Below are 20,153 nucleotides of genomic sequence, written 5' to 3'. Positions count from 1 at the left end.
ACAGAATTGGATTCCAACTCAAGCTTTTAGGACAGTCACATTCAATGAGAAATGGGGAGGAAGAAGATTCTAGGTAGTATGCACAGGTCTACCTAAGGCCTCATAAGTTTCACTCTTACTAGAAAAAGGAAGCAAGGGAGATTTTTTAGATTTGGTATTAAACACAGATTGAAAAATAAGGCAGCAAGATTCTGTCCCTTATTGAGTCTTGCTCAGAGGAGAACACAGCAAAGACACGTTATGTACTTAACTATGTAACTCATTTAAGAACCTGTCATAGGGCTGGGGATATGGCTCATTGGTAGAGCTCTTGCCTGGGTTCCTAAGCACTACACACACACACACACACACACACACACACACACACACACACATACACACTCACACTCACACACAAACACAAACACACCAAAAATACACCTATCAGTATACAGTTACAGAATAATATGAATATGCCTACTGCCTCTGAACTGTACACTTAAAAATGTTTAAAAAGATACAATTTTAAAAATGAATAATTTTTAAAAGAACCTATCAGAGGAACTGGGATTGTGGTTCAGTGGTAGAGCACTTGTCTAGCATGTGCGCGGCCCTGGGTTCGATCCTCAGCACCACATAAAAATAAATGAATGAAATAAAGGTATTGTGTCCAACTACAATTAAAAAAAAAAGAACCTATCAGAAATGAGTATTGGAATAGTGGAAAACCACTGCCTGGTCAACTGTGGTCTGGATACCCAAGAAAAAGGATGGTCACATTGGATAATGGTACCCACTATGATTTGAGACTGAGAGGCAGTGTATTGTAGTAATTAACAGCCTATGCTCTGGAGTTAGACTCCTAGAGTTCATACTAGCTGTGTAGCTGTATGATATTGGAAAAAGCTGCTTAAATTTTTAGAGCTTATATTTCCTCATTTGTAAAATGGGAGAAAAGTAGTACAGTTCCAACAGTCCTTGTGGTAATTAAAGGTGATCATTAATTTTTTGTCTTCCCTTCCCTTGACTCTTCCCTTGGCCTGGCCCTGTGACTACTTAACCAATAAAAAAATAACAAACTTATGTTGTGCTAATTCTGGGTCTATACTTTAAGAAAGCTGGTAAATTTCTGTGTTAAGGGAACCCTAAAGCATCATTTAAGAAATTCAGTCATGGGGCTAGTGAATAGCTCAGTGGTAAAGCACCTGCCTAGCAAGCATGAGGCCCTGAGTTCAATCCCCATCATCACATAAAAAAAATCATAAACAACAACAATAAAAAAATGATATTAAAAAAAAGAAATTCAGTTATATGCTTGAGAAGTCACAAGAAAACTTGTGAAGAAGATACTTCCTGAGATTATAGGGACAGCATAAAGAAGGAGAAAGCCACCCATCCCAGAACCCCAGTCAAACCTCCTAGATAGCCCCAGAAGAGACCCAATGCTAGACCAGTAAAGCCCAGAACTATGAGAGATAATAGAATGGCTATTGCTTTAAGTTGCTAAGTTTGGGAGATAGTTTTTGTTTGTTTGTTTGTTTGTTTTGTGGTGCTGGGGATTGAACCCAGGGCATGCTAGGCAAGCATTCTACCAACTGAGCTATATCTCCAGCCCCCAGAGGTATAGTTTTTTATATAACAAGAGATAACTGAAACATTCTCCCATTCACAGTCCTTGGGATTAGCTACATTTAGTGAAAATTTTTTGAACTTCAGAAGTTAAAAAGTGTTTATGTCACACATTATTTAATGCCTTCAGCTCAATTTAGGGCATAACCAAACACATTAATATTTCTGCAACAAAATGTATGACTATTGACACTAACTAGGAAGTTAAAGAAGTATAAATAGTCCTATGACAATTCATGTAGGGTTTGGCTGCCAAATGAATGATGTCAAACTGATAAATATCTTTTTAATTTTTGCAATTGTGGATAAGAGAATTATGGCATTTACTTATCTCCAATAGTTGCTATAAGGATTAATAAGATAATATGTGTAAGACACCTAAAACAAAGTTTGGCATGTAATAAGTACTATTACACTGATCACTATTATTATTTAGAATTCTAGGAACTTGGGATCCAGGGTATTTGGGGCACAGAAATAGGGAGAGCCTGACCTGATCATAGTCTTCAGGGCCAAAGGGTGCATCCTGCTGCAAAATGTGGTGCAGCCGAGCCTTCACCCGATGCTGGCAGCTGCTCAAGGAATCACCATCACTGTCCAGGAGACCATTCATGTTGGCACTCTTCACCATTTGTACCAAAATGGGTGTCAGCTCTCCTTCTAGAGCCAGGAGGCCCTGAAGGGGAAGCCCAAGGTCAATTAGTTCTTTTTTCCAAGCCAGTTCTCTTAGGCCTAGATTATTCCAGAGAGCAAACAGGAGCTGGTTGAGGAGCAAGGAGACCTACTCCCCCTAACTATTCTCATCTTCTTTTCAATTGTATACAATGTGATAGCTTCTTTTGAGTTGGTATACAAACACTTTGACATTTCCCAACTAGTTCTCCAAACCCTCTGTTTCTCTACTTAATAGACGCTGGGACTGTGAAAAAGCCATAATAGGCACCTTGGCAAAGGCAGCAGCAGTCATCTGGACACGGCCCTCATCAGAGGCATAGATCTTGAGGTCATGGCGGAAAGTGCTATGGAGACGAAGCAGCCCACAACCAGGGAAGCCAGCATAATCACCTGGGGGCAAAGGAAAGGACCAGAAATAGACTGCTATAAGTACCTATATAGAGGAAAGAATATTCTATTCCTCTCTAACTTCCCCATTGCCTCTTTCCATTTTCTCTGTCTTATTTTCTAATCATCTCACTCCAGCCCTACTAAGGATTTTATCCCAACACTCACCCTGTCCTCCAGGGTACATGCAGCGAAAAGCTCTCCCCAGCTCCTCAGCCTGAACACGGCCATCAGGAGTCAGTTCTCCACCCCACTTCAGAACCAGCAACAAAGATGGAGCAAGAACCTCCCTCTGTGAATCTGAGAGAATATGGGGCAGTGAGTAGATCTAGATCTAAGGAAAATATTAGGAACATCTAACTGTTACAACTTCTGAGGAAACCATAAAGGTAATTTCAGGTAGAGGCACTCTACAGGTTTGAGAACAAGAGATGCGAATGATAATTGAAAGAGGGGCTATCTTACCTTGCCCCTCATTAGAAGCTTTTACTCCATGAGGGTAGTAAGTCAACTGCACCTTCCGGTTGATACCTGAAAAGTGACCATACCTGCAGGATACAACAACAGTTTACTTTGTGCCCTAGTACCTCACTTCTCACTGTTACAGGTTCCCTTCTGCTATCCCCTTTCTCACATCTCCAACACGGACTTCAGCTGCTCTAGCTTCCCAGTCTTCTCCTCGATCTCACCACTTGGTTCTTTTTCTAGTTCAGCCAACAGCAGCCTTGTGATGTCCAGGACCTCCTAGAGGAAATAATAGGGTCTCCATGTAGGAGGCCATGTCCTTGAGGCTTGCCCTTCCACCCTATCTCTTATCAACCCCACACCTTTCTTCTCCTAGCACTCATTCTGGTGAGATTCACCACCTTACCTGAAGCTGCTCAGGTCGCTTGAGTTTTAATTTCCCTGTCTTGTATCCACCATGTTTTTCAAATAGAGTAAAAAACCTGAAGAAGTAAGGAGCAAGACAAATCAAGCTTTTAGGAGCTGTCTGTTCTCTACCCAATCTCCCTCACAAAGACCTGTCTACATTTGGATATTTCTCCTACCTTGGGTGTGTCACCTCCATCTTCATCTTCTGTTTGGGGGTACGATCCCCATGACGGATAATTGCAATGACACAGCGAAGCTCCATCCTAAGATAAGGAATGTTCTCAGAGCCTCTCTCCTATCCCAACCTCACATTACCTCCCATCCTCACATCATACTTCACACGTCATAGAACAGAGGAGCAAGGATCTGCGATTAGGGATATAGGTACTGATAAGGGGACTACTTAGAAGAGACCCAGGCTCTACCTGTTAGATGGCATGAGTCAGGAGCAACCACTGGTCTGGCTTAAGGAATCCCAAATGTTACTCCAGATTTTTTATTTTCACTTACATAGTGCCAGATGTGGTGGGAACAATAGGAATGTCCTCAGCCTCTGTGGGAATGGACCATGGGATCTGGAACTGTGGGGCAAGTTCCCGCATAATGGTGTTTCTAGAAGGAGAAATATGAAAAAAATGTGAAAATAAACAAATCAGTACTATAAATCTGAATGAAGCGCACAAAAACAAGAATGTGATAGAAGAATACATTAATAAAACGTTTGAAAACATGCAAACATATACCCTCACAGAGGTGGTAGAAATATAAATAAATGCAAATTAAGGACTGTGGTTCCCTCTGGACATGGAAGAGGGGATGTAACCAGGGAGGAGTGTAAGGGGCTTCAACTATATTCTTTTTTTTTCCCCTTTGTTGCAGTGCTGGGGATTGAATCCAGAAGTGTTTGGTTTTTTGTTTGTTTGTTTGTTTTTGAGACAATCTCACTAACTGGACTCAATCTTGCAAACCTCCTGCCTCAGCCTCCTGAATCACTAGAATTACAAGTATGCACCACTGTACCTGGCTCATCTATATTCTTGTTTATTTCTTAGGCTAGTAAATGCTCAGCCAGCACTACTATATTCATGGATGTTCACCATGTTCATTACTCCTTACATATTTTTGAATAGTTTAAACATTATATGATGATTTTTTTAAAAAAACCCAAGTTGCAGAACAGTTTCATAATATGATCATCTTAAGTAAAATAAATCTAGTTTATTTATACATGGCAGAAAAAGATAATCTGTTATGTCTAAAGCTGTTAACAGTTATCATCTCTGAGGACTGCAGCACTGGGAAAGCATAGGTGATGAGAAGCCCTTTTGCTTTTTTTTCCTTTTTCACTCTTAAATCATTTTTGCAATATTTTTTGGAGGGAAGGGTACCAGGGATTGAACTCAGGGGCACTTGACCACTGAGCCACATTCCCAGCCCTATTTTGTATTTTATTTAGAGACAGGGTCTCACTGAGGTTTTTAATGCCTCGCGTGGTTGCTGAGGCTGGCTTTGAACTTTTGATCCTCCTGTCTCAGCCTCCCCAGCGGCTGGGATTACAGGCAAGCACCACCACACCTGGCCCTTTTTGCAATATTTTTTAAGAAGCAAAAGCTTTCCGTCTCTTTCCTCTAAGTTCATTCTCTCAGCACAGACTACTGTCTCTTACCCCAGAATCTTGGCACAGTCATCATAGTACTTCATTGAGTTCTTGACAAAACTGAAGCCATTGACATCACACACAAAAGAATGACCATTGGCACGAAGAAGGTCAAATCCACAAACAGTTTGCTGCAGGAGAAGGAGACATGGAGAATAAAAGATTCTTTGACAGACTTCTGCTCCTGTCTGTCTCCCTCATTCCACAAATGCCATGGTTCTTCCCCTACCTTAAAAGCTACGCAGACCTTCCTGGCCACCAGCTTTTCCATGGCAGTCAGCATGACTGGATATCGAACCTCTTTCCCCTCACTGTCTCGTTCAACCTTTCCATCCAAAGCTGGAGATTTTCTAGCTTCAGCATGGGCATAATCTGGCCCCACTGTATACACCTGCAGGTACATAGCATCACTGAGTATGCCCACAGCTCACCCTGTATATGAGAAGACAATATGAGGACTAGGTCTGTAGACTAGTTTCAGAGTAAAAACAAAACAAAACAAAGTCAAAGCAAAAAAAAACCCTGAGTATTAAGAATAAGGAGACTGACATTATTTTTATTGAGCCCAACCGCAGAATTATTAGGAAGGCTTCTCCTTAGAACTTTAGCACTATTATCTAGTCCTCACTAAAAAGTAATTTATCAACACTACACCATTTCTCATGCCACCTTGCACTTGCTCTGACAGTGTAAATAAGAATGTCTACATTCTCCATTCATTATCTTCACTTGAAATTGAAAGCCAACTGAATTCACATTTAATTTCTAGCACCCCTTCCACATGCACTGGCTTCCCAAGAACCCCATCCCCACCCAGACCTTTGAAAGATCTTAAATCCCTGTGTCCACCATAACCTTGACATCTGTGCCATCTGTTGGCATAAACTCCTCATAGATGTATGACCCTGTCTTTCGGACACTGCTTTCAGGAGAGTAAACGCTGCTTCGGCTGCCAATCTTCAGGAAGAAAAGAAAGGAAAGAAAACATTGCCTCAATCCACCACCCTATCCCCAAATCCTTCAGCCCCCTTCTTCACAATATCATCCTCACCCTTCCACCTCTCTAACTTCCCAAATGCTCAAATGTCCCCACCCACCTTACGGAAGAGGCGCTGGCTTCCTCCTCCAGCAGAGCTGGGGTAATAGATGTAAACATTGTGGTCCTCTGCACTCACTGGCTTCTCCACGAAGGGCTTAGGAAAGACGGCTCCATTGACCTCTACCTGATCTTCACCTTCTATCAGGTTGCACTCTAAAAGGTGGGAGTGTGTAGGGCCTAAGGTTATAGAATATTTCCAATTCCCATTTCCCTGGGGTTTTAATCTTTACAACCCTCAAAACTTTATGGCCATCTCTTAGTAACAGATATAGTAATATAGATATGTGGTATATAGATATGACAGTATCTATGTAACAGGTCTGAGTCTTTGTCCAAAGACCCATGGTTCTTATCCTACCCATAATCCAATAACCAAAGTCCCACATAGATAGATGGTATATAGGAGATATTTAGAGGACAGACACTGGGCTAAGTCATGGAAAGCAAGGCAAGGGCAGGTACTCACCTTCTGGCCGGGCAGGGTCACGGTTGAGCACGGCATATCGAGGCAGATCGATACCTTCTTCCTGCAGGATCCGGTACACCTCTCTCCTGTCACCCCCAAATAAATTTAGCTGGGAGAAGTAGGGATTGACTAAGGGAAGAGGCTAGGGATATCATTTGCATAGGAACTGGAAGATACCAGGGCACAGAACTCAATAGGGTATGATACAAAAATTAAACATGTTTGTTTGACTCTGCCCCTCCCAGAGTGGTTCCCCAAATGGGAATGATCTCAGGGTTATCCATCCCACTGGTCCACAGAAAGCTATACCTATCTTGGATGTAATACTGCATGGCCAGATCATTGATAAGAAAGGGATTTCGAAGCTTGGAGTAAGCAACAGCTTTGTCCAGAGGAAAGCCTGGGATGGAAAAAAGAAAATAGACCAAACAAAGAAAGTGAAAGAGACAGGGTAAGAAAATGGCAAGAGAGACAGAGAGACACATTAAAGGTCATAGCTGATACTGAGCTCCTCTACCCATCCAACCCTTTACTTATTCCTCTGTCCAGTTTCCTAAGTCTAGGATATTCATCAGGAAAAAAGATTATGTTTAAGATCCTTCCAGAAACCCAACTCTGTCAGAGATTCTGAGTTTTAGAACTATCCTGAGGCTTAATTACACCCAGCAACTCCTCCAAGATTTAGGGAAAGCAAATCCCTTGGCACTGTTCTCTAGTGTTGGGAGGAGCTGATGGCCTTTTTACTAATAAGACAGTAAGAACCTCATTCCCAATCCAGCATTCCCACCACCATCCCTTCCTGTCTTTCTTTCCAGATACCAACCTTTAGAGTGAAAAGAGATGAGGCAGTGGCAGGATGGCCAGTTTTCCACAGGTTCATTGAGAATAACATCTTCTCCCAGGATGATAACGGTCAGGTAGTCAAATCTGCAGAGTCGCTCTAGGATTTGGGTCATTGGCTTAGACTTGGATTTCTTGGTCATGGCACAAATGCCAACGATGATTTGAGGTTCAGGAGGCTACAGAGAAAAAGTACTCTCAGGATTATAGGAACTTCCCATCTATATTACCCTCATTAAGGAACACAATATCATCTCTTTAGGGCACACTTTCTTCTCAGGACTTTTGACACTGGGGACCAAGGATGCCTACTAACTTTGGACTAGGTTGAGGCATGTCTAGGGATTACTACTGTCTACAGAATAGGAGCTTTCCACTATAGGAAATATATGCTCAAGCAGAAGAGTCAGAGAACCAATAACCATGAGACAATAGGAGAAGGGCAAAAGGGCAGGGGTTTCAAAGAGAAGCAATTAATCATCTCACTGTCCTGCCCCTAAACCAGGATAGGGCTTGTTTATGACAGACAGTCTATATATTTGGAAAGAGCAGAGAGATGTCTCTATCCCATAGGATCTCAAGTCTCTATGATGGGGGCTCCAACACCAAATTACATCATTTTCCCTAATCTTACCACTTCATCCTCCTCGTCCTCCAGGAGCTCACTGTCACTCTCTTCTGTCCTCATGCCTGTTCCACGAGTGCCCAGCCCCTCATCTCCAGCTCCAAGGAAGAAGTGAGCTGTGGTGCTCTCGTCCTCATTGGCCGTCAATGACCACATCCCCGCCGGAACACCCACTCATCCCGTTCTGCAGAGAGGGGGTACCCCATCAGTTCAGAATCTAAGCCTTCAAGCAATGAGTGGGAATTGGGTATGGAGAACTAGAAAATAAGGGGACTACATGGTACAAGTGGAAACAGGAAACAAAGCTATGTGAAAGAAAGGTCAACAATAAGGGAGGCTGTGGGCAATGATTTGAAATTAAAAAAAAAAAAACTGTAAAAGAAAAGTTTCCCTTTTCTTCCCTGATCATCTCACCCTAACCAAGCTAAGAAGATCTGGAGATTAAGACTTTCAGTGCACGCATGTCCCTGATTCTGCCAGCAGGAAACAATGTTAACTTCAGGTAGCAAATGGGAAAGACAGTTCTTCAAGGAAGGCTATTATTGATTCCGTACCAGAATAGAAAGTGACATTTCAAATTCTGTATTCATTCCACAATATTTCTACCCTGTGCCACAGTAATTCTGAACTCAAGGATTTAACTCAGGAATAAAGGAATGAGACAATTCAGATGCCATTGCCCTTAAACTTCATCTTCGTTTCTACCAAGAATTAACTCAAAAAAACATTAATTGAGGGGCTGGGGTTGTGGCTCAGAGGTAGAGTGCTCACCTAGGACATGAGAGGCCCTGGGTTCGATATTTTATTTAATAAAAATAAAAATAAAGGTATTGTGTCAACTACAACTAAAAAATAAATAGAACATTAAAATTTCCAATATCTCCCCTTCACCTCTTCCATCTTAAAAGACAGAAGCCCAAGTCCAGAAAATTAGTTCAAGGAAAGAAGTCTAGTGCTGGCTGGGAGGTAGATGATGCAAGCATCCAAAGAGCAGTCTCTGGTCCATTCTGAAACTCTAATCTCAATGTCTTGTTACTGTCTCCTGATATCAGTACTAGTCTAGGACAAGGTCCTTCACATCAGGGAAAATGAGTCAGAACAAGCTGGCAGTTGCACTTTTATATATACACAGCTAGAGTAGTCTTTCTCAACCAGTTGTGATTTTGCTGCACAGGGGACATTTTTGCTTAGCATACCTGAAAAGGTGTTATTGGCACTTGTAAGAAGAGAGCAGGACACTGCTAAACATTTTAAAATGTATATGATATCCACATACAACAAAGACCCTCCAGTTCAAAATGTCAGTAGTGACAATGTACAGAAACCCTGCTGTAGAGAAATTTTCCTACATAAGAAGACATGTTCTTTTTTTTTTTTAAAGAGAGAGAGAGAGAGAGAGAATTATTTTTTAATATTTATTTTTTAGTTTTCGATGGACACAACATCTTTGTTGGTATGTGGTGCTGCAGATCAAACCCGGGCCACATGCATGCCAGGCGAGCGCGCTACCACTTAAGCCACATCCCCAGCCCAAGAAGACATGTTCTTAACCATCTTCCTCCCCTTCTTCTTTCTTCTTCTTTTTTTTTGGGGGGGGGGGCGGGGGAGGGGGGAGGGTACTGAGAATTGAACCCTGGGGCTCTTTACCACCAAACTACACCCCCAGTCATTTATATTCTTTGAGATAGGGCCTCACTAAAATGCCTCAGTCTCCCAAATTGCTGGGATTACAAGCATGTACCACTACACCTAGCTGTCTTTAATCTCACTGTTGCTAATGGAAAAAAACTGAAAACAATTTAGATGTTATAACTAGAAGAATGGATACAATGCAATAAATGAAACATAGTAAAGTGAATCAGAATTTAGGAGGTTAACCAGGTGCAGTGGCAGACACCTGTAATCTCAGCAATTTGGGAGGCTGAGGCAGAAGAATCTGTTTGAGGCCTGTCTTGGCAATTTACCAAGACCCTGCCTCAAAATAAAAAATAAAAGTGCGAGATGTAGTTCAGTGGTAGAATTCTTGCCTAGCATGGGTGAGAAGCCCTGGGTTCAATCGCCAGTACCCAGGGGAAAAAAAAGTGAAATGAATCAGACCTAGCATGATGACACACAGTTTGTAATCCCAACTACTCAGGAAACAGAGGTAGGAGGATCACAAGATCAAGGCCAGTCCTGGCAATTTAGAGAGACCCTGACTCAAAATAAAAATTTAAAAAGGCTGTGATGAATGAGCTTAGTGATAGAACTAGAAAAAATAAAAAGTGAACAGAGATATATATAACAAGTTGTCAGTTTCCAAGTGCAAACTGTAGAGATATGCATACAGTACAATTCCATTTGTAAAAACAAGCAATATAACACATTACAAAACCAGTGCTGGTCTAGGGCAAGGTCCTTCACTTCAGGAGCTAAGTGGAAAAAAGGCCTGCCTAAAGCCATATCAGTAAAAATATCTTAAGACATTAATTTGAGTCATATTGTTTGTATTGTATTGAGTACATATTGTTTATGACTGCAAAAATAATTACTATAAGTATAAAAACATGGACTTAAAAGGAAGACATTGAATTTATGATTGTGGTTACCTCTGAGAAGAAAGGAGAATGGAACTGAGAAAGATTCATATGATTCACATGGTACTTCACAGCCTTAACTATAATGTTTATTTAAATTTTAAAAAGATCTGAAGCAAATACACAAAAGGCAAACATTTGCTAATAGTGAATTACAGGGATATTAGCATCTGTTATTATTTTCCAAAAATAAAATTGAGTCATACATCAGCAATTTTCCATGGTCTCCAGGAGTTCTCAGAAATACTGACAACTCTGATGAAAGCCACAAACTCCTTAAGTAAATGAACTAATTTAGTTTTATAGATTTTTAAAAGTCTTCAACAATTACTTTCTCTACTTTACTAGTTTTATTTTAAACTCTGTCATTATAATGGGGTTTTGCAGTTTTGATTAGGAAGTAATAGATGACCTTCACATAGACCTTGACCTTTCCAGTCTTCACCTGTTATCTCTATTGCTCAACCACCACGGGTATGACATTTTCTTAGACTGAACATTTCCACTTATGCACTGCAGGTTTCATACATGTACTCCTCCTAATTTATAGTTATTTCTATGAATTCTTCTTTAGTGACCTGACCCAATTCCCATGACTTGCATTCCCAAGATTTCTGTACAGTTTAGGTAATTAGAATTTTGTTTCACTATTTAACCTTTCTCTGAATCAGGGGGTTTCTCTCACGTCTAAGATTCAAAATTCTTTGCCTTTTCTTTCTCTAAGCGCTTAATGAATTTTTACTGAATGTATAGTCATGCTCTTGAAATTCTATTACAACTCTGTAATGGGTGGTGGTGGTAAATAACAGAATGGAGAAGAAGAGTCTATTCAAGAATACAGACTTGAAAGGTCCAAATTCATATTTAACAAGGCAAAAATAGAAGGCTGACAGAAATAGCTATGAAATAAGCTTGGACTTATTTAGAAGTACCTCTGAGAGAAGCTGGGGTTTAATGTGGTGTTCCCAAAACCACTTCCCTGTTTTCTTTATTTTTATTTTGGTACAGGGATTGTACCCAGGACCTCACCCATGCTAGGCAAGTACTCCACCACTGGGCTACATCCCCAGTTTGTTTTTTGTTTTTGTTTTTGCTTTTATCCCCATTTTGAGACAGGATCTTTTTAAAACTGCCCAGACTGACCTCAAACTTTCTGCTTCAGTCTCCAAAGAGACTGGGATTACAGGACTGCGCCACAATGTCAGGCACCACTTCCCTGTTTTCTATGCTTTTTTTCCCTTCATCCTCTCCCCCAAATTTTCTTGCGAAAGAAAACTTCAGATTCTACACTGGGCAAAAGGGCGGACTAATTATGGCCTCAATAAATATGAAAAGAAGGAAGGAAGAGAAGGAGGGAGGAAAGAAAGACGAGAAGGTGGAAGGAGAAAATGGGTAAGGTAAGCAGGAAGGAAGGGGCAGGCAATCTTCTCATAAACATCTATGTTAACCAGATCTAGAGAGGTGAAAAGGGAGGATAAATAAACCATGTAACTTCTTTATCCCTTAGAATTTAGTGCTGCTTTTTGCATAGTTCCCTAATTTCCTAAATCACCTTGCACTTGATTGGAGGGCTCCATGGGTGATAAAGAAATACTTCCAACAGAAAAACTTCTCAGGCCACTAACACTATCTCCTTCCTACCTCACTTCCTTCTTAATGCACATTTTAATCCTCCATACTTACTCCCTATTCCTTCTGCCACCCCGTACTGAGCATTAACACATTCATACTGCCTTCTTTCCCCTACTTGACTCTTCATTGATTTCCCCCAACCACTCCCCACACTGAGTGCTGTCCCCCATTACTAGTCAACTAATCATATTAATCCTCCCACTCACTGCTTCCCCGGAATTACACAGGCCTTCAAACCTTTACATGAGTCATCACACTCGGTTACATATTTATACTAAATCCTCAATGATTCCCCTACAATGGCTTCCTGAGATCCATTCTTTCCTCACACGACGTTCTTTGGAGGCTCGCCTCCTCCCTACAACAGTCCATTCCTCGAGTGGATCCACTCCCCTGTCCACTCCACTCCCTCCCCTCCTTGCGCTGAGCCCCTCCCGCCCGGACCCTCCCCAGTCCATCCAGTCCCCGACCTCCTCGAGCTGGCCCCCTCCTCCCTGCTCCTCTCCCCTGGACGCTCCACTCCTTCCGCCCCCTTGTAGGACCCTCTCTTCCTGACTCGGATCCTTACACACTCATCTCCTCTCTCGCTGACCCTCTCCTTCGTCATCTCCTCACAGAGCTCGGGATCACGAATACCGCCCTCCCATCCGGACTTCTCTAGCCTTTACTCGCCCCCGCCTCATTCTCCCTGCGCTGACACAGAGGCCTCTCCGCTGGGCCTCTTTCCCCGAAGCTGCCCCCAGCGGGTACTAACCACCGCCCTCTGCAAAGACCGAGCCCACTCCACCGCGCCCACCCCCTCCGATACCGCCCCCAGCCCCCAGCCACTCCCCCACCGCCCCCGGCCCGCACTCACCCGCCTCTCTCCGCTCGCACAGCCGAACCTGTCGGCAGCGACACCTGACAGTGGTCCAATCAAAGCTCGACTTCTTTGCGGTGCCACCAATCAGCGGAGGGCGCGCACCGGCAACAGTCAGGCTGCGTTGGCCGGTGCTCCTGCACAGAGGAGGGTGGCTCCTAGTGGCTGCGGGCGGGAATGCAACCTGATGCTTTTCTACCTTTAATTTCTTACTGCGTCGCCAGAGTTCAGGCTCTTGGTCTGAGACAAAGGCAGTGAGGTTTTGGGAAAAGCGAGACACAAAGGAGAAGACAAGAGTTTGTGCCATTGCACCTCCTTGAGAGAAAAATCAATCTTATGTTTGTTTTATAAGACAAAACGGGGTAAAAATCCAATAAATATAGGCTGAAAATGTAAAATGCAAAGAGAAATGACAGGGAGAACAAAGACAAAAACAAAGAAGCAGATTAAAAAGTTAAGAGAAGGAACAAAGAGACTTTATTTTTTCCAGTACTGGGGATTGAATGAGGGCGGAGAGGAGAGAGTTCCCACCAAGCTACATTCCCAGTCCTTTAAATTTTTTATTCTGAGACAGGAACTCTCCAAATTGTCCAGGCTGACCTCGAATTTTTGATCATTCTGTGACAGCCCTCCAAATAACTGAAATTACAGGCATGAGTCACAGTGCCTGGCTACGAAGAGACTTATTTTTTGTCGGATACAAGAAAATGGATGGACAAAGAAGACTGGACAAGTTGATTCCTATCTCCACACCCTGTGTTTTCTATACCCTCCAAGCTGGGGATCTGCAAAACTGGATTTGAAATCCTGGTCTAACGTTTACAGTTGTGTAGCTTTGGGCAAGTCATTTAACTTCCCTGAGCCTCCATCTTTCTTAAAAGTAATATTAAAAGCCTAATTTAGGGGCTGGAATTGTGGCTCAGTTGTAGAGCTCCCACCTAGCATGTGTGAGGCACTGGATTCAATCCTCAGCACCACATAAAAATAAATAAGCAAAATAAAGGTATTGTGTCCATCTATAACTAATTTTTATAAATTAACTAATTTATAGTGTACTGGTTATGTGAAAGTATTTTGGATATGTTTGTGTTTTGATTATTATCCTTGCATCTTCACTTGGGTTTCCTTTGTCAGAACAGTTACAAATTCTTCTTTGCAACCTTAGGGATATTGCCCCTTTGCCAGTCAGGTGCCTGAAGGTACTGACTCCCTACCCCAAAGCCAAACTCTCCTGAATGGAGAGAGATGATTCTAAGCATTGGCTCTCAGAAGAACAGATGCCTCCCTAGTTCATGCTCAGGCTCATACCTTCTCCATCACTCCAACCCTTCAAACAACTTATTATAGTATCTTTCATGTATTTAATTTCTCTTATGATCTCCATGAAAATATAGATTCTGTTCCTAGTCATACACTGGAATAATACAATTTGATTCTGTAAAATAATATATATAAAAGTTCTTTGCAAATGTAAAATGCTTGAAAAATATTACATATTATTTAAAATAGTAATTATTAGATAAATCAAATACAGATGTGTTGACTATTTCACATATGCTGTAGGATATTTTTTTAAATGAGTATTAATACATGATATGTCTGTCAGAGGCTCACAAAGAACAATAAAAGTATAAAAATAAATGTTCCTTCTCAGTGGAGCTATTATAAATTAAGATAACTACTTTCAAACTCGAATAATTTCTCTACTCCTCTGGCTGTCTTATTTCTCCTTCTATATATAATTCTCTTCTCACCCCCTATCTCCTTAACACTCTCTAAGTAAAATTACAACCCTACTGGTTTGGAAGATTATCTCTCTCTTTTATCTGGATAAATATACACCATACCCAGTAATTATATTTACTTACTCATAGCTATACCTTTACCTAGGTAATGGGCACCTTTAGCACAGGTAACATTTTCTGTCTCTCCAAGAGTGACCTCACTCTAACTGCAGAACTTAACGTATTCTCTGATACTTACTGTCTTGTCAGGAGAAAGAGTTAATAATGGATACCAAAGAGAGATGGATAGTTTCTAAGGATACCTACAAACGAGGAAGGTAGGAAAAAGGACATTCAGGACAGCTAAGGGAATAAGAGTATGGTGGGGAGACATCAGTGGAGCCAGAGGACAATGTGAAGGGAATTTCTCCTTCCAAAATACTCTCTCTTGAAATTTCAAAGTATCTTCCTGTATTGTGGGTACATTAGGACAGTTGAAGGAAGGGACTAATACCAATATATCTACTCCATCTTAACTGACCCTCCACACTGAAGCCTCGAACATCCCTATTTCAGCTCCAGCATTCATTCTCCTCCCTACCAGTCATATGTGGAGCTGTGGAAACTAAGCCCTCTCAAATCTGAATAGGAACTTTATGATGAGAGGAGAGAAGACTAGGAGGAAGGCAGAGACTCCCTGATGACCTTATGCCCTTGGACACCATTCGCCTTTACACTCGGGATTAAACAGCATTAGGGAGCCAAGAGAGGAAACACATGGGGTGCTTGGAGACCTGTGCCTGCCTGTTCCATTCCACACCCAGTCATCTCACCACACCCTTTTCTCTTTATATTCCTCTCCAGTCCAGGAACTGGGAGCTACAGAGAAGGGAAAGAAGGAAGAGAAAGCTAACAATTCCCTTCCCGCCCCACCCCCATCCCCAGTGCAAGTAACAGGTAGGCAAGCTCGCAGAGACTACTCGGAGGGAGACCTGTGAGCAGCAAACAGGTTTGAGCCTGGAAAAGACGAAGAAAAGTAAAAGATTGAAGGTGAAGTAGGGAATGGGGAAAAGGGTGGGGAAAAAAGATAAGTAGAGACTTAGAAGTGGAGGCACGGCTGCAGATTGGGGGCAGAGTGGGAATGAAGGACAGAGCATAGATGGGAAAACAGCAAATATTTCTCTGATTCCTTTCAGGGAATTCTTTTTCCACCTTATTAGGAGAGCACAGGTATGTCAAGGAGGCACCTTGGTACTCTTCCTGGTTCTTAGGAAAAGGTGACCTTGAGCCTGCGGGTGTCTATCCTACTGTCTGCCTCTAACCCTGTGCTTTCTCTGTGTCTTCCTCTGGTATCGGTGTTTATTCCGCGGTTTTCTTACGGCCGCCTCCCCTGGGAAGATGAGAGGTTGCTGGGGGAGGCCGAAAGCAAGAGTAGAGGTTGGCAATGTCACCTTATCACACCCACAAAGTCGAGGGATCGGGTTTCAGATTAAACCAAAGGAGCTTGGGGGTATGGTGTTCGGGTTTCGGAGTGCTGTGGTGCTGTCCTTTACGTGGTGCTGAAATCTGGGCAGATTCATCCCAGGTGGGCCTACATCCCAGTTTTAGGGGTGCGAGTCTCAGGTCTTCCTAATTACCTGACCAGTGCTGCCCACCCCCGCCCCCGCACACCTAGCGCTGTGGCAGGCGGGAAGGCGGGGCCTAAGTGAACCCCACCCCTGGAGACTGCGGCTCCAGCCTTCCTCTGCTCTGCCCGCCCTCACTAGCTCATTGCGCCTTGCTCCAACTAGCTCACTGCGCCTCTCCAGCAGACTGGTTGGCACCCGATCCTACTCCGGCTTCAGCCACCATCCCCACCCCCATTTGGCATCAGCTTGGGACCCAGCTCCAGCACTCAGTCTGCCCAATTGCATCCTCCCTTCCTGATCCTGTCGCACCAGTTCCTGCTCTGGGATCCAGTATTCGGACCCCGTAAGCCATGGCTGGTTCCTTCTCTCGTCTGCTGTCTGCCCGCCCCGGGCTCAGGCTCCTGGCTTTGGCCGGAGCCGGATCCCTAGCTGCTGGATTTCTGCTCCGCCCGGAACCTGTACGAGCTGCCAGTGAACGACGAAGGCTGTATCCCCCAAGGTATCAGTGCCTGAGGCGCGCAGGAGGAGGTTATGAGAACGGAGGTGGGGATAGTGAGGAGGACCTGGGCAACAGACAAGGACAATAATTACAAAAAGACTTCAGTGGGGCGGAAGCGGGGACCAAACCCAAAAAGCAAGAGCATTTGTGGGGACCTTTAACCCGCGGTCCCCGCCACCAAGACCAGTTCTGGCCCTATGAGTTCTACTTGCACCCCTGCCCAGACTCCAAATCCGAAGACCAGGAACTATCCTTTTCACTCTCCATCTCCTTTTCCTGCTGTTCTCCCCCATTTCCTGAATTCTCCTTAGTCTTTCCCCTCCCCCATCACTAATGCTGTGCTCATGGGAGGAAGGGACTGTGCAGGTCTTGGGGAACTGAGCCAGCCAGCCACAGGCAGCTAGAACTATTGGGAAAGAATAGACCCTGAAAGTCCTAAAGAGATTATCAAGGCTTAGCCTACCTCTAATTCCCCCTCCTCCCTTGGAGCAAAGGCAAATGTGGCTAACTGGACAGCTCCCAGCTGATAGCACTAAGTGCAGGCCTCTGTGCCCTCCCTCCATGGTTACTGGGTACCCCCTCCCCAGCGCTGAGTACCCAGACCTCCGAAAGCACAACAACTGCATGGCCAGTCACCTGACCCCAGCAGTCTATGCACGGCTCTGCGACAAGACCACACCCACGGGTTGGACGCTAGATCAGTGCATCCAGACTGGCGTGGACAACCCTGGCCACCCCTTCATCAAGACTGTGGGCATGGTGGCTGGAGATGAGGAGACCTATGAGGTAGGGGGCCCCCAGAGTCTCCCTGGTAACCCAAGCTGTCTTCCCAGTAATCCCACCTCCTTTCTCCTAAAGATCCCTCACTTTCCCTCAAGACTCTGGGCCATCCACACTGAAGTTTTCTGACCCAGTGAAATCTATTCACAAGTGAAGTCTAAGAAGAGATTTCCTCTCTGTAACCACCTCTTCCTCTTAACTCCCCTTTAGATATTTGCTGACCTGTTTGACCCAGTGATTCAAGAGCGACACAATGGATATGATCCCAGAACAATGAAGCACACCACTGACCTGGATGCCAGTAAGGTGAGCCATATATTCCACTTCTGATTTGTGTTGCCTCATGTAAAAGATTTTGTATCTCCAATTCCTTCTCCTTGATTATTTCATGACTCATGGTCATTATACTGCTGAGCTTTTAATCTTAATGTGGGGAAAGAGTTGTATTTTAAGAAACAGCAGATGTGGAGAAAACAGTAAATAAGAATGACCATGCTTAAGGTGGGAAGTTTGAGGAAGGGTCCACAATACTTCCTTCAATTGGAGTCTTGCCCAGTTGACTCCTCCCCTCATTGTATGCAGGAAGAATACATGCCTTGTGTGAAGGAAGGTCCTCTAATCCCTGAAATCTCTCCTTGCCCAAGGGTGTTTATTTCTTTTTCTTTTCTTTTCTTTCTTTTTTTTTTTTTTTGGTGCTGGTGATTGAACCCAGGGCCTTGTAAATGCATGGCAAACACTCTACCAACTGAGCTATATATCTGCTTGTTTCTATGACTTATATTCCCTTTGTCCCTCAGATTCGTTCTGGCTACTTTGATGAGAGGTATGTATTGTCCTCAAGAGTCAGAACTGGCCGAAGTATCCGGGGACTCAGTCTGCCTCCAGCCTGCACTCGGGCAGAGCGGCGAGAGGTGGAACGCGTTGTGGTAGATGCACTGAGTGGCCTGAAGGGTGACCTGGCTGGACGTTACTATAGGCTCAGTGAGATGACAGAGGCTGAGCAGCAGCAGCTTATTGATGTGAGGGACTCTGAAAGGGAGCTGGGTTGGGGGAGTAGAACCAGAGTGGAGCTTGGGCCAGATAAAATAGCTGGGCTCTGGGTTCAAGGCTTCAATACCTGAAGGATTCTTAACCCAAGTTGCTTTACTTTTCCCAGGACCACTTTCTATTTGATAAGCCTGTGTCCCCATTACTGACTGCAGCAGGAATGGCTCGAGACTGGCCAGATGCTCGTGGAATCTGGTATGAGGCTGCTCTTCACCTCTTTTATCCCCTGTGTCCACATAAATGTTTTTTTCCCCTTTCTTTCCCAGTTCTTGTTTTGCCACTTGACTCCTTTACCTCCTGCCTTCAGGCACAACAATGAGAAGAGCTTCTTGATTTGGGTGAATGAGGAGGATCATACACGAGTAATCTCCATGGAAAAGGGTGGCAACATGAAGAGAGTGTTTGAAAGATTCTGCCGGGGCCTCAAAGAGGTTGGAGAAGAATATATAAGGGGGGGGGGGCCTGGGGTTGTGGCTCAGAGGTAGAGCATTTGCCTAGCACATTCAAGGCCCTGGGTTTGATCTTCAGCACCATATAAAATAAATAAAATAAAGGTATTGTGTCCAACTACAACTAAAAAATAAATATTAAAAGAAAAAGAATGTATAAGGAAGCTAGGTGGGAGGAAATAAGGAAAACCAAAGAGCAGCCTAGGTAGATTGACATAAACAACCAACCCAGGACATTTCTAATAGTAAAAAGGGTTATCATTTGTTACTCCAGGACAATGGGCATAAAACCAGGACTGTCTTGGGAAAGCCAGGACATACTGTCACCCAAAATATAGGAAGAGAAAAAGAATGTCAGAAACAAAAAGAAGCAAATAAAGCAGTTTCCAGATAATGCAAAGAAGAAATAACTGAGATGGCAAGTTAGTTCCTGGGACATATGATGTGGGATGGTAGATGTGCAGATTAGGAAAACACTGGAGCCTGGATTGATGTAGGGTTGAGAGATTATGGTGTTCAAGATTCCAAAATAATCCCTCAGTTCTGAGTCAAGATGGGCCTTGACTTTAAATTCTGTCATTCTTGCTAAATTATCATGTCTTGGCTTTAAACTAAGAGTGGGAGAAGGATAAGAGAAAAAGGAGGATAGGATGGCTCAAGTTCCAGAATGTATGGCTCTAGATAAGGGATTGAACAGAATCTACAATCCTGTATGGATTGAATCTCCAT

The 20,153-nt window shown here is 43.4% G+C and overlaps 2 protein-coding genes across 36 annotated transcripts in view; one reads left to right on the top strand and one right to left on the bottom strand.

Annotated features, from left to right (window-relative positions):
- Nucleotides 1-13,446, bottom strand: part of Ppip5k1 (diphosphoinositol pentakisphosphate kinase 1) — a 43,093-nt gene extending 29,647 nt beyond the window's left edge. For 24 of the 32 annotated variants that reach the window (XR_013438815.1, XM_040274209.2, XM_078049705.1 and 21 more), the window contains exons 1-17: nucleotides 13,295-13,445; nucleotides 8,240-8,414; nucleotides 7,589-7,784; nucleotides 7,075-7,165; nucleotides 6,766-6,851; nucleotides 6,298-6,452; nucleotides 6,056-6,157; nucleotides 5,430-5,591; nucleotides 5,210-5,331; nucleotides 4,054-4,155; nucleotides 3,720-3,806; nucleotides 3,542-3,617; nucleotides 3,305-3,414; nucleotides 3,136-3,218; nucleotides 2,839-2,970; nucleotides 2,552-2,673; nucleotides 2,102-2,284 (exon numbers count right to left, since the gene is read on the bottom strand). Coding sequence is in view for 31 of the 32 variants with exons in the window: in XM_040274209.2 (XP_040130143.1) it covers nucleotides 2,102-2,284; nucleotides 2,552-2,673; nucleotides 2,839-2,970; nucleotides 3,136-3,218; nucleotides 3,305-3,414; nucleotides 3,542-3,617; nucleotides 3,720-3,806; nucleotides 4,054-4,155; nucleotides 5,210-5,331; nucleotides 5,430-5,591; nucleotides 6,056-6,157; nucleotides 6,298-6,452; nucleotides 6,766-6,851; nucleotides 7,075-7,165; nucleotides 7,589-7,784; nucleotides 8,240-8,386 (1,956 nt within the window). In the remaining variant the exon portion in view is untranslated. Of the gene's footprint in view, nucleotides 1-2,101; nucleotides 2,285-2,551; nucleotides 2,674-2,838; nucleotides 2,971-3,135; nucleotides 3,219-3,304; nucleotides 3,415-3,541; nucleotides 3,618-3,719; nucleotides 3,807-4,053; nucleotides 4,156-5,209; nucleotides 5,332-5,429; nucleotides 5,633-6,019; nucleotides 6,161-6,297; nucleotides 6,453-6,765; nucleotides 6,852-7,074; nucleotides 7,166-7,588; nucleotides 7,785-8,239; nucleotides 8,415-13,006; nucleotides 13,161-13,294 lie in introns of those variants that run through there. The other 8 variants (XM_040274225.2, XM_078049717.1, XM_078049725.1 and 5 more) reach the window with 7 other exon arrangements.
- A 2,387-nt stretch (nucleotides 13,447-15,833) lies between these two features.
- The window catches only part of LOC101959371 (creatine kinase U-type, mitochondrial), a 30,043-nt gene continuing 25,723 nt past the window's right edge, over nucleotides 15,834-20,153 (top strand). For 3 of the 4 annotated variants that reach the window (XM_078049698.1, XM_078049697.1, XM_078049695.1), the window contains exons 1-8: nucleotides 15,834-16,071; nucleotides 16,218-16,251; nucleotides 16,812-17,148; nucleotides 17,736-17,934; nucleotides 18,139-18,234; nucleotides 18,726-18,947; nucleotides 19,085-19,170; nucleotides 19,283-19,406. In XM_078049698.1, the coding sequence (XP_077905824.1) occupies nucleotides 17,000-17,148; nucleotides 17,736-17,934; nucleotides 18,139-18,234; nucleotides 18,726-18,947; nucleotides 19,085-19,170; nucleotides 19,283-19,406 (876 nt within the window). In that variant the 5' untranslated portion in view covers nucleotides 15,834-16,071; nucleotides 16,218-16,251; nucleotides 16,812-16,999. The remainder of the gene's footprint in view (nucleotides 16,072-16,217; nucleotides 16,252-16,811; nucleotides 17,149-17,735; nucleotides 17,935-18,138; nucleotides 18,235-18,725; nucleotides 18,948-19,084; nucleotides 19,171-19,282; nucleotides 19,407-20,153) is intronic. The other variant, XM_040274233.2, reaches the window with a different exon arrangement.

The sequence above is a fragment of the Ictidomys tridecemlineatus genome, chromosome 5, assembly GCF_052094955.1.
Source record: "Ictidomys tridecemlineatus isolate mIctTri1 chromosome 5, mIctTri1.hap1, whole genome shotgun sequence".
NCBI lineage: Eukaryota > Metazoa > Chordata > Mammalia > Rodentia > Sciuridae > Ictidomys > Ictidomys tridecemlineatus.
The sequence above is the reverse complement of the archived record's forward strand: the minus strand, read 5'-3'. Positions and strand labels throughout refer to the sequence as shown.